The 12,582-nt window shown below is 49.3% G+C and overlaps 1 protein-coding gene across 2 annotated transcripts in view; it reads left to right on the top strand.

The window, feature by feature from the left end:
* The window catches only part of ABTB2 (ankyrin repeat and BTB domain containing 2), a 115,387-nt gene extending 106,779 nt beyond the window's left edge, over window positions 1-8,608 (top strand). For both annotated transcript variants that reach the window (XM_058828304.1, XM_058828312.1), the window contains 6 exons: window positions 291-396; window positions 544-646; window positions 1,091-1,181; window positions 2,834-2,902; window positions 3,316-3,429; window positions 4,685-8,608. In XM_058828304.1, coding sequence (XP_058684287.1) covers window positions 291-396; window positions 544-646; window positions 1,091-1,181; window positions 2,834-2,902; window positions 3,316-3,429; window positions 4,685-4,882 — 681 coding nt within the window. In that variant the 3' untranslated portion in view covers window positions 4,883-8,608. The remainder of the gene's footprint in view (window positions 1-290; window positions 397-543; window positions 647-1,090; window positions 1,182-2,833; window positions 2,903-3,315; window positions 3,430-4,684) is intronic.
* Window positions 8,609-12,582: the final 3,974 nt, after the last annotated feature.

The raw sequence follows: 12,582 nt of genomic DNA on the forward strand, positions 1-12,582 counted from the left end.
GGGCAAAGTCCCTAGGAGTTATGGCATGGAAATGGCCCTGGAAGCATTTATCTCAATTCATAAACAGCCCCCAGACAGTCCTCAAACACACACCTGGGGGAAGCTCTACAGCTCTGTATACCTCCATAACTCCACTGATATTGTAATTCTGCCTTAATTTAAAGCTTGACCCTCTATGGGGAGTTACTCCTGTAGGGTACAGTTGCTGTAAGCCCCAGGTTGAGCCCTTACAGCACATTTGGAACCTGCTTGATGTCGAGTTGCTGATCCCTGTTCCATCCTCCTCACAGAATGATTCCATCAACCAGCAGCTCGCATCCATCTTCACCCACTGCTACGGCACCAGCCCCATTCCCAGCATTCCTGAAATCCGAAAGACTCTGCCAGCTCGGCTGGGTGAGGTGCTCACCTGAGCAGTGAGCTTCTTTTGATTGCTTCTGGGTTGTTGGGTTTTTTAATTTGTTTGTTTGGATTTTTTTTCTGAAAAGCATGCACAGTTTAGAAAAAAAAAGTCAACTTTTTTTTTGTCCCTTTACCAAACAGATCCTCACTTTCTGAACAATAAAGAAATGTCTGATGTAACTTTCTTAGTGGAAGGAAAGCTCTTTTATGCACACAAAGTCCTGCTGGTTACTGCATCTAACAGGTGAGTCACTAACCAGGGGCATAATTAATCCAGCCATGATTATCCCTGAAATGTCTGGTAGTTGGAGTGTACATCACCAGTCATTCCCAGACTTCCCATTCCTTATCCCAGAGTTTGCAGGGAGAGCTGCAGTTTCTCCAGCTTTCCAGGAATCTCACACTGGCCTGGTGTACTTGCAGTTAGCAATTTCTTTCTCTGTTCTTGGCATAGTAACAAGGTTTTCCACCTGTCACAGGGTGGGATTAGATCAGATCCAGGCAATTTGCAGTTTTAAATTGTCCCCGAACTAATTGTCATTAAATGGAAGGAAATGTTTCAAATTGCAACTTGAAAAGAACAAGGAGGGATCTTTGTTTTCCTCTTGCTGTTTTGTGAGGAGTGGGTGACACACTACTACAGTTAAATTAAATCTTTTAAATTAAATATGTTTGAAACCATTCCCAGGTTCAAGACACTAATGACCAATAAAACAGAGCATGATGGCCACAGCAGCAAGACTGTTGAAATCAGCGATATGAAATACAACATTTTCAAGGTATGGGACTTGATTCCACTTTTTCCTTATTCTTTTTCATCTTCTCAACTACTTGGAAGGTAAGACAAACCCAAGTAGTTATATCTATATAAGTAGATAATAAGTGTTTCCATAATTAGATAATATTGAAAGTAGAAATGGAGTAGCTTTCAACAGATCTGAATTTCAGGAGTTTTCTGAAATGCCCTTTTTCCAAAGTTCCAGCCCTAAAACAGAATCCTCCAGTCTATATTCTTATTTTCTTCGTAGGCATCTGACTCCTCCATAAAGCAGGAGAAACTAGTCTTGTATTGAAAAGTAGTTTTATATTTTCAACACATAATTTTCATACTTTCTGCGGCACCATTTTCATCCTTTGCTAAGCAAAAAGTAATTTATTTACAGCAGGTGCATCGCCAGGCTTCCTATTAATTCAAATCAGATGATCAGAAATCAGTAGTATCCCTGTAAAGAAAGGCTCAGAACTGAGAATTGTGCTATGCTTTTATGACATTTCCATATTTAGTGGAGGAACGGGGGGATGTGAAGTGAAGAATAGGTGGTATAGCTGTTTCACTAAAGGGCTGAGGCTCTTTTTTCCTCTTTTTATAAGCAAACAAACCTGGTCTGTTGGTCAGCAGTGCTGTTATCTCACTAGAGGGAAGTAAGTTGACCATAAGAACATCTTTGTTCTGCTTGTAAGGGGCTGTACAAGTTTTGTGTTGGATTTAGGTGGCTTCCAAATTTTGCAGCTCAAGCCACAACAGAGAAGACTCATGTAACTGAGTATTGAAACAAGCTTTCTTAACAGCATTTGTACATCAAAAAGTTTCTAAAGATAAACTTGTGCTTAAGTGGAGAGAGAGAGAGAGAGAGAGAAATTAGAAAGAACTGAAGCAGTGAAGTATTTCACAATTTGATGGTAAATGCAGTCAGATGGGTTAAGGAGAGGCAGGCTCAGATAGGGTGGAGGATGTTGAGCCACCGGAGATGTGTGTCCTGCTCAGGACTCTGCTGGGAAGGGCATTGCTTTCACTTAACTCTGTTACACAAATAAGGCAATCTTACAAGAAGCAGCTTAGTTTTGTTCCCAGCCCTGTTAGGAATGGCAAGCAGAGCTTGCAAACCCCACACAGCACCCAGGATACTTCTGTTCCCACACCAGATCCATTCCCTCCCCTGACACTGCTTGGGCTGGGGGTGGGTACATGCAGATCAAAGAGCAGGAGCTGCCTCTTGCTCTCCCTGCAAACAATTAATGCCTTTTCCTCCAGGCCTGGTGAGGGGCTGGAAGCTGATTAGAAGCCCAGCAGGGGAGACAAGTGGCTGGGAGGTCCCCGGGACACTCATGCTGGGCTCGCTGGCAGCTCCGCGCGTGACCAGCCTGCCAGGCTTCGCCAACCCAGATCCGAGACAAGGACAGTGGTGTTGCTCAGAGACACGCTGTCACCTCAGCCCAAAGTCCCCAGCAGGGCTCTTTTCAGGACCCAAGAGAGAAAGCACTGTTAGAAAGCAGCAGATTTGCCATGCTAGGCAGTGAAAAGAAAGCCACCAGTGGAGGTGAGAGCCGGCACAGGACACGATTCCCATCTGCTCAGGAAGGAGAGCACAGCCATCAACGGCCCCTTATGACTGCAGTGATAACTTCATGCCTGGCCTTCTTCCCATTCCAGATGCTGATGCAGTATTTATACTATGGAGGGACAGAATCCATGGAAATTCCCACCACTGATATCTTAGAGGTGAGAGAGCTTTTTCTTCCAAGTCTTGCCAAGTGCACTGGGGCATAAAACAGAGTTGAAAGGCAAAATCCAGGAGCTAACAGCAGGCTCCCATTCAGTTCAGGAGCATACTTAATGCTTGGAAATGAGCTTAAAAGTTTCAAAACATCACTGCTTGGTGTTTCTGTGTCGTGGTGACAGAAAGGAGAGCAAATATGCTTGTGGGAAGCAAATAATGCTTGTGCTTTTGCTAAGAGGGGAAATGTGTCAGTCTGTCACTTCAGCATGGAGCGGCCTTTTTGCTGTTTCATCAGGACTTGGCCATTAAAACAGGGAGTCAGAGACTCTTCAGAGAGGAAATCATCCGTCCTGTTTGCCTTGCCCAGGCCTTTCAAGCCTCATGATCTCAAATAGCCTCTCTCTTGTCCCTATAGCTGCTGTCGGCTGCCAGCCTGTTCCAGCTGGACGGCCTCCAGAGACACTGTGAAATCCTCTGTGCCCAGACCATCAGCATGGACAACTCTGTCAACATCTATAAATATGCAAAGGTAGATCCAACCCTCTGGTTTGAGAATCTCACTGAGCAGCCAGTGTGCTCCTGGTGGTAACTAAAAAGCCCATGTGGACACCCTCCCCCCCAGCCACAGCACGAGGGAGATGATTCCCAGCTCCAGGCTGGAAAGTCGCACACAGCTCTGGTGTTTTCTTGTCTGAAGCAATCATGGATGAAATGGATGGGGGATCCCTGCAGAGTAGGGGAGAACTGTCTTAGCAGGCTGATACAGCAACATCAGCAAATCCTGAGGGATTCAAATCCTGGGAGCAGCAGGGGCAATTGATCACAGCACAGCAACTACAGAATAAACCCTTTCCTAGCACCCCTGCTGCTAGAAAATATTCTTTTCAGCGCCAAAAGGAGCATAAAGTCTGTTGTGTGACAGATATGCACCTCTGTAGCAGATAACCTAAATCAGAGAAATAATCTGCCCTTCCTGGAATTTTGCAAGATTAAATCCCTTAAAGACAAGGAGAAAACTGCACAGAGGGCTGGATATGATTCTTTTTTTTACTGTGTGTGTAGTGCCCCATTGATGCTTTTCAATTTCTCTCACATTGGGCTGGTTTCTTTCAGACCTAAAATTTAACAGTGTGCAGTGGTAAAAAGGGGAAACAGCATTCCCTACTGGCCAATATGTACTTTTCCTTAAATTATTATTTGCACTAAATTCCCAGGAAGAGGCTGTGTGTGGACAGAGCTGCTTAATATTGAACTTGAGTTCTGTTGTTCTCGTAACTGATCCTGAAGCAAAAGGATCCAGATCCCAGCCAGAAATCACCTTGTGGTGCTTCAGGAGTGCAGCATCCCTGTTCCCCTGCATTCAGCCCCTCCTTGTAGGGATGAGGCTCCCGTCCTGTGACCCGTGTCCTGATTGCCCTGAGCCCTGCTCACCATCTGCCAGCACAGCGGCATTGTTGTGTGTTGTGGCTCAGCCAAACAGGTACCTCAGCCACCTCATCAGCCAGCTGCTCTGCTGCGGGAAGGGAAGGGGCTGGAGTGCAGGCCAGCAGCCCTGCCAACAGCAGGCCAGCAGGGGAAGGAATGGATAAAGCCTGGATGCCTCTCTGCTCATGCCTGGGCCTGCAAAAAGCACCAGGAGAAATGATCAGGCAAAGTCCTGCCTTCAGTGCTTTCCCACTGTTACTCCTGTCTTTTAATGTTTCTTAAGAGACAAAAAGGAAAAAAGCATTAGAAATGAGAAGCTCAGGGATGGAAGGGGTTAATAATCCTGCTGTCTTCCTCAGATTCACAATGCACCAGAACTGGCCTCTTTCTGCGAGGGCTTCTTCCTCAAGCACATGAGCTCCCTCCTGGAGCTGGACTCGTTCAAGCAGCTCATCTATGGCAGGAACAGCAAAGTGCAGGGCCTGGACCCTCTGAGGGACCTGCAGGCAGCCCTGGCTGGCCGCCTGCACTCCGTGTACGTTACATCCAGGGTGTGAGGCAGGATCGGTGCTGGCAAACCACGGTGGAGCGTCACTGGGGCTGTTTGTCTTCTGCATCTTCCTGAAAGTGCCCTGGAACAGGCACCCCCTGCTGCTGAAGGAGGGGGAGCTGGCTTCTCTGTGCTGCTGCTGCTGCGCCAGGAGCAACACTGTCACACAAACAACACTGCCACAGCCCAAACATCAGCTGAGGGTGCAAGGGGAGAACCCGAACCACAGAGATCAGCGCTGCCTTTTCCATGAGCACGGCGCCAGGCTGTGCAGAGAGAGGCAATTGAACTAAGCCCAGCACTAATACATGGGCTTAAGTTCATCCACACAGATGTTTTCCCTGTAAAAAGGCTGCCTGGAAGGAGTTCCCTGATCCTAAAGCCCATCCCACGAGCCATCTGTCTGGACACAAAGTACTTCCCCTCAGTAGTACCAGCATCTGTACATCACAACAGACCGATAGAAACTTCCCCCAAAACTGTTTGCACCTTGAGAGAGCAGTTTTGTATGTTCAAAGCTCAGTAGAAGCTAATACTAACACTGAAATTACTCTTTAAGCTTAATATGAAGAGCTGAGCTGGGGCAGGGAGGGGAGAGTTGCGGGTTTGAGTGTTTTTAAATGCAGTTTCACTGTGCCAGTTGTTAATCTAGATCTGTTCTGAGGAGAAGGAAAAATACTGTCTACCCTTTTGCTGTCAAGGTCTGATAGTGTCAGTCATTTTCACCTTAAAAGCCTGTTTCTGAGCATTACCTGTGAGACCTGACATCACAAAAGACACTTTGTAGAAGGCTCAGGTGTAGTGGGAGCTTGGCACTGGGCTGAAAAAACTGCCCAGTTGCAAAAACAGCAATAAAAGCCTTCCCTGGCCTCCCAGAAATGTCCATCTCAGTGCTTTGTTCTCTCTCTGGAGCTGGTTGGGATTAAGGAAAGACCTCCAGCTATTCCCACTGAGTTTTGCTAAGTACCCACCAAATACCATTTGCCAGGACACTTCCATTTGTTGTAGATGGGTGAACAAGAGGAAACCAAGTTTTCAGTGGAGAACTATTTATTCCTTACTAGAAATTCAACAATTTATTCCTATTGTATTTAAACACAGTGGAAGGAGGAGGCTCAGCTGGGCCCAGGCTCCAAAGAACAACACAGACACACTTTAGATAAAGGGAAGGAGAAGGAACCACCAGCATCTCCCAGCAAATCCATCAAAATCTGACATGGCCTTGTTCCTAAAGGATTTACACAGAGGCAAATTGCATGCATGGATAAGGATTTTTAGTCAGCTGACAGACAGGTTGGTCAGGGCACACTCCCTTTGTGCTTTATGTACACATCTGCTGAACATCACCAGCTCCAATAACCCTATTTATTACAGAAAGCCATACAGGGGGGTCAAAATTATCACTGAGAAATGCCACAAAAGGCTTTATTTTGGAAAGTATTTTCAAGTAGCTGCTCCAGCTATCTGTACAAATATGTAGGTCCTCTTTTGTTGCTGTAATATTACAATGCTTTGTTTAATTGTACATTAATGTTGTCATTTATGTAAATGTACTGGGATTTTATTAACAACATAATTTTAAAATACACAGGTGCTGTTATTTATTCTGTTCCTCTAACAGAAAAAAAAAACCAACCAAAAAAAACCCCACAAAGATTTAAAGACATTTATGTGGAAAAGGCTGTTGCAGTTGAAGCATCTTAGATTGATTTTGGTGTAAATATACGTAAATTTAGGGATACAGAGGCATTCATTTCCCCTTCCTGGGCTCAGACATTTTTGTGAAGTTAAAAAGTTTAACTTGCATTTTTTCCTAGCTGGAATAAGATTACCTGCTTTCCAGCAGAAAGCAGCAAATGCTAGTGTCCAAAAAATCCGTAATTCCAGGATTTTTCTCTGCAGTAGGAAGAACAGTGAGGGTTAAAGCAAGTCTTATGCAGAGGTACTTAAAAAAAAAAGCAGGTGATCCTTCCCTTCCATGTCACCTCAGGATCCCAAAGGCCAGAAAGGCTCGGGTTGGTGCTCTGTGGGAGGAGCTCTTGGATGTCAGAGCACAGGACTCATCCAAGAGGTAAGAAGTACAAAAGCTTAAGAGCGAGAATTTGACCCAGAAATATATATATATTTTTTTTTCTTTTTTTCTCTTTATTTGGAAACCTGCCAGCATAAACAGTAACTTGTGCTCAAGAATCATGGAATACAGACTCTTCAGATTCCCTTTGGAGCACTTTAGTAAGTAGGCTAAACAGAAATTCCTTGTGAAACCAGTTGTACACTGCCTGTATTTTATAGAGTGCTGCCTGGGGAACCTGAGAAAGTACCAAAGTACCGGAGTAGTTGCCCAGCGCTGGGGAAGCACAGAACTTTGCTGGCCATAATGACATCATTCCAGGGAGCAGAGGAAGCAAACATCTGCCTGAACAGGCTTGATGACTTCCAGTCTGAAATAAAGCCTTTTTTGCTCTAATAAGGCTTTGCACAGCAGGCAGGCCCTGGCTAATGCAGCAGCAGCACTCACAGGCCCTTTGCCCTTTCCAAATGCTGCCTGGGCAGGCAGACACTGCTTCCTGCACCTGCCCACGGCCGGGGGACACGGAGGGAGGAGGCAGGAGACTCCCCTGAGGAATGGGGCAGCAGGCTGCTGTCACACTGCTTGTGGCAGGGGAGAGGGCTCCAAAGCTGCATCTGCCTCCCCAAAGGGCAGGGTTGGAGCCTGCGGGATCCATTAATCCTCAGAATGCTGTATTTGGCATTATCTGCTCAAGAAAAAGAAGGGCAGAAAAAAGGTGTCTTGTGATAGTGATGAAAAACCACAGCAGAGCGAGGAAAAAGGAGCGACACAGCCCAGAGCTGGAGTCACCTCAGTGCCATCCCTATTCTTGCTGTTCCAGGCACAGGATTTCCCCTGGTGATGTCTCCGTGCCTAGCTCAGGCAGGAGGAGGTTTCCTGAGTCCCTTTCCATCTGTCTCCATCCACGGCCCCCGCACCCACGCGAAGCCCTGCACAGAAACCACGCAGCAGGGCCCTCCCCAAGGCAGGCCTCTGAGTGCCAGGTGCACAGGCAAACAAAAATCCAGCTCTGGAAGTCAAAAACTCTCAAGGGAATATCTCCAGGGCCCAACGGAGAGGACACAGCTTCCCAGACGGCTCCTTTCTCCCTCACACTGCTCTGGGATGCGAGATCTTCCCTGGTGCTGCTTCCTCCCAGGACATGGCAGGGGTCAGCTGGCTCCAGCTGTCAGAAGAGCTCAGCGCTCTCGGAGCGGGCGGGATGATTCCAGTGACAAGTAGGTCACATCTCGCCGCCACCTGCAGGGAGCTGCTCAGCCAGACGTGGCTGCCACATTTGCCTCCAATTAGCCACAGGACCCCGGCACTGCGGGCAGATTCTGGCCGTGGGAGAGGAGGGAGAGATCCTGCTGCAGTGGGATCAGCAATCTGGAATGGTGAGACACCGACCTGGAGGGTGTGGAACAGGCCGGGGACCGATGTACCTGGGTGCTGGGATGTGCAGGGACCTGTCCTGTCCCCGCGCTGGGACAGGCTCGCACGGCTGAGCTGCCTTAGCCCGGGATTAAAGGCACGCTCTGCAATTAGAGGCACACCCGGCTCCTTCCGGCATTCCCAGCCCCATCTGCACAGGGTTTGGAGAGAGGGAGTGGGGAGGCTGTTCATTCCTAGTGTCCAAGGCCATCTCTCGGCTTTTTGTCGTTCTTTCAAATAAAAAAATCTTTCCCCGAATGCATCAGGATGTTTTCATCCCTTTTTGGGGGAGGGAAATACACCTAGAAACTGTGGGATCATAAGGACTTCCAGGAAAGCAAAACAAGGACAGAGATGAGGGAACGGGTTTCCAATTAAAAATTATTTGATGGATGTAGGAATGATTCTTGTAGGTTTTACAACTCCCCTTTTTATTCCTGGAATAATTTTAGAATTTTTTTTTCCTTTAAAAAAATCATCTAATTTTGAGAGGAAACAATGCAAAATTAATGCAGGATGCATTATGGAATCATCTTGGAATGATTTGTGTTGGAAGCCTCATCCCTGAGCCTGTCCTGGGCTGGCTCCTGTCCTTCAGCCACTCGTTGCAGGTGGACATAGAAGTGATAGAGATGTTCAGGGAATGCTGGTTGGTTTTCCCTGCCTCTGGAATCTGGTCATTAAAAAGACTGATTGACCTCTTCCTCCTTCAGGGAGACATTTAAACAAGAGGTGCCAACAAGAACTGGAGCTTCTGCACAATGGAATCTGAAAGAATGCAACTTGAAATCGCCCTGGATTGTCCCAGGTGCAACTTCCATGCACTGGTCACCTTGGCCAGGAGTGTCCAGTCCTGCTGGAAATGCACTGGACCAGGATGTCATTTTCATTTGATACTGGCAAAGACCCTGGAAGGACCGGTCTGTGTTTCCAGGGCACTAATTCCAAGGGTTCTGTTTTTAGGAAAAGCACAGGAGCCTTTCCCTTGCCGAGAGGAGCAGCCAGTGTCTCCTGTCTGGGACAAAGGAGGTGGAAAACACCCTGGGTCAGTGGGAGGGGCATCCATGGGGATGGAACACTTCCTGCTGCAGTTCCCATCTCCCTGCAGGCACGGACAGGTGATGCCGAGCAGGATAAAGCCATGCTCCCGGCGCATCCCGGGGCCAGCGGCCCCAGACGGGGCGAGGCGGCGCCTGCCGGGTGCCGGGACCGAGGGGATTTAAACCCCCGGGAGCCTCCCCAGCCTCTTCTGCTCGTTCAGCGCTCGGCCCGGGCTCCTCCGGAGGGGCCCAGGTGAAGCACGGGGGCCTCGGGCTCCCATCCTGTACCTCCCTCTACCCCTCCTTCGTTCTGCCCTTATTCCCTCCTTCCTGCCCCTCCTCTCCCTCCCCTCTTCATTCCCCCCATCGCTCCCAGGGCGCCGGAGAATAAAGCCCAGAGGGCCGCAGCCCGGCGCCCCCTGCCCTCGCTGGATCCCCACACCTGGGGAGCTCGGCGGGTCCCCCCAGGCGCTTCACAAGCACTGCCCGACCATCGCACTGGGGGCTCCCCGCGGGCGGAGGGACAAGTGCTGCAAATCCGAGCTCAGAAATAAAACCCGAGTTTTTTTTTCTGGGACCAAACTCAGGACATCGTGGTGGAGCCCGGGGAGCAGCGGGGCCGGGCCGGGGGCACGGGGGGCGGCTGCTCCGGGCTCGGAGTGAGCGGGGAACGGGGGCCGCGGGGGATCGGTGTCCCGGCACAGGGATGGACGGGTGTCCCGGCACAGGGATGGACGGGTGTCCCGGCACAGGGATGGATCGGTGTCCCGGCACAGGGATGCATGGGTGTCCCGGCACAGGGATCGCTGTCCCGTCCACGGGAACGGAGAGGGAAGGATGCAGCAGCGGGAGCTGCGGGGCCCGGGGCGTCGCTCTGGGGCGGATTCTCTAGGGGCCAAAATGAACATTTTGGGGTAAAATCTGAATTAATGCACAGAGGAGAGAATGCACAGTTTGGGGTCAGAATGAAGAGGAGATCGGTGCCCTTCGGAGGGACCAGCTCGGGCTGGCTCGGTGTTGCTGTGAATAATTTGCTTTATGGAAGGAGACACCTGAGACTGCTGCGCGAATCCGGGGGTAGAGCCGGGAAGGAAACCTGGGCTGACTGCGGGAATGGGAGCGGAGGGTCAGGCGGGGCTTCCCTCGGTCACTGGAGTCGCCGCCGTGAAGGCGACGTCTGACGATGTACAGCGAGATATAAGGGACGTATTAATTGTAGGATTACCAATAACGATACATAGCGCTTCTATAGAACGATCGTATAACGAGATACATATGTAAAAAAACCTCCGTCGTCATCCCTCTCCCAGCCCAGTTCTGTTTTCTGGATCTTGGGGGAAGAGTTTGCGTCTGGACGAGGCTCTCGGGCATAGGGGGGAATTCTTGGGATGTCCTGGGCGGGGTCAGGATTTGGACTCGGTGCTCTCTGTGGGTCCCTTCCGGCTCAGGATGTGCTGGGATGCTGTACTTTTGAGGGTGGAATAAAGGGGAGCAGTGGGATTTTTTCCCCGTCAGGCGAGTTAAAGCCGCAGCCATTCCCGGGACACCGGGACCGGCCGGGGCTGCAGCGCCCGGTGCTGCCGCCTCGTGGGGAGCGCCCAGCACTGCAGCCCGGGATCGGTGTGGAACGGCATCCCGGGAATGCTGGGGCATCCCGGGAATGCCGGGGCATCCCGGGAATGCTGAAACGTCCCAGGCATCCCAGGGAATGCTGAGATGTCCCAAGGAATTATGAGGCGACCCCGGGCACTCGGCAGCACATCCCGAGTGTGGTTCAGAAAAAGGAAATTCTGGGTTAGTGGGAGGATGTTTCCGGAATGGAATTGTGATAGGGGCTGATCATAACCATGGAATCATGGGCTGGTTTGGCTTGGAAGGAACCACAAAGATCATTTACACTCTGTTGTCTGATTCCACAGCAAAGAACATCCCAAACTGCCTCCTCACCCTCATGGACAGTACAAATGTCTCCCATAGCTCTTGTTTAGGAATGGCAATGGCTGGTGGGAACTCTGGCATGAGCACCTGGAGACCAGGTAAGAACAGAAATGGGATCATTCCAGCTGCTGCTGGAGGTGGTTTCCCCTTTTCAGGATGTTCCTCTGATAGATCCTTTCACAGCACTGCTCAAGGGCATATTTGAGGGCAATGCCAAGACTTTAAAAACAGCTGAAAAACAGTGGAGAAAAAATGTGTACCTGATCCATTTCTAGTAATTCCAAACTTCTCCCACAGTGCCATTCTGGGAAAACCTGATTAAGGGATAAAGATGCAGAGGATGCAGTGTTCTAAACCCCCATTGGCTCTCTGGCACAGCAAACCTTCCAGTAATCCCAGCAGAGCTCTTGGAGAAACTGTGGGATCACAATTCCAGGATTCTCAGGAAAGCTAAAAAAGGAAAGAAATGAGGGAAGGAGTTTCCAATTAAAAATTATTTGATGGATGTAGGAATGATTCTTGTAGGTTTTACAACTCCCCTTTTTATTCCTGGAATAATTTTAGAATTTTTTTCCTTTAAAAAAATCATCTAATTTTGAGAGGAAACAATGCAAAATTAATGCAGGATGCATTATGGAATCATCTTGGAATGATTTGTGTTGGAAGCCTCATCCCTGAGCCTGTCCTGGGCTGGCTCCTGTCCTTCAGCCACTCGTTGCAGGTGGACATAGAAGTGATAGAGATGTTCAGGGAATGCTGGTTGGTTTTCCCTGCCTCTGGAATCTGGTCATTAAAAAGACTGATTGACCTCTTCCTCCTTCAGGGAGACATTTAAACAAGAGGTGCCAACAAGAATTGGAGCTTCTGCACAATGGAAAGAATGCAACTTGAAATCGCCCTGGATTGTCCCAGGTACAACTTCCATGCACTGGTCACCTTGGCCAGGAGTGTCCAGTCCTGCTGGAAATGCACTGGACCAGGATGTCATTTTCATTTGATACTGGCAAAGACCCTGGAAGGACCGGTCTGTGTTTCCAGGGCACTAATTCCAAGGGTTCTGTTTTTAGGAAAAGCACAGGAGCCTTTCCCTTGCCGAGAGGAGCAGCCAGTGTCTCCTGTCTGGGACAAAGGAGGTGGAAAACACCCTGGGTCAGTGGGAGGGGCATCCATGGGGATGGAACACTTCCTGCTGCAGGGGATGACTTGATCCATGGCAAAAGTGTTCTGGTGAGTGCTCACAGCTGG

The sequence above is a fragment of the Poecile atricapillus genome, chromosome 1, assembly GCF_030490865.1.
Source record: "Poecile atricapillus isolate bPoeAtr1 chromosome 1, bPoeAtr1.hap1, whole genome shotgun sequence".
Classification (NCBI taxonomy): Eukaryota; Metazoa; Chordata; class Aves; order Passeriformes; family Paridae; genus Poecile; species Poecile atricapillus.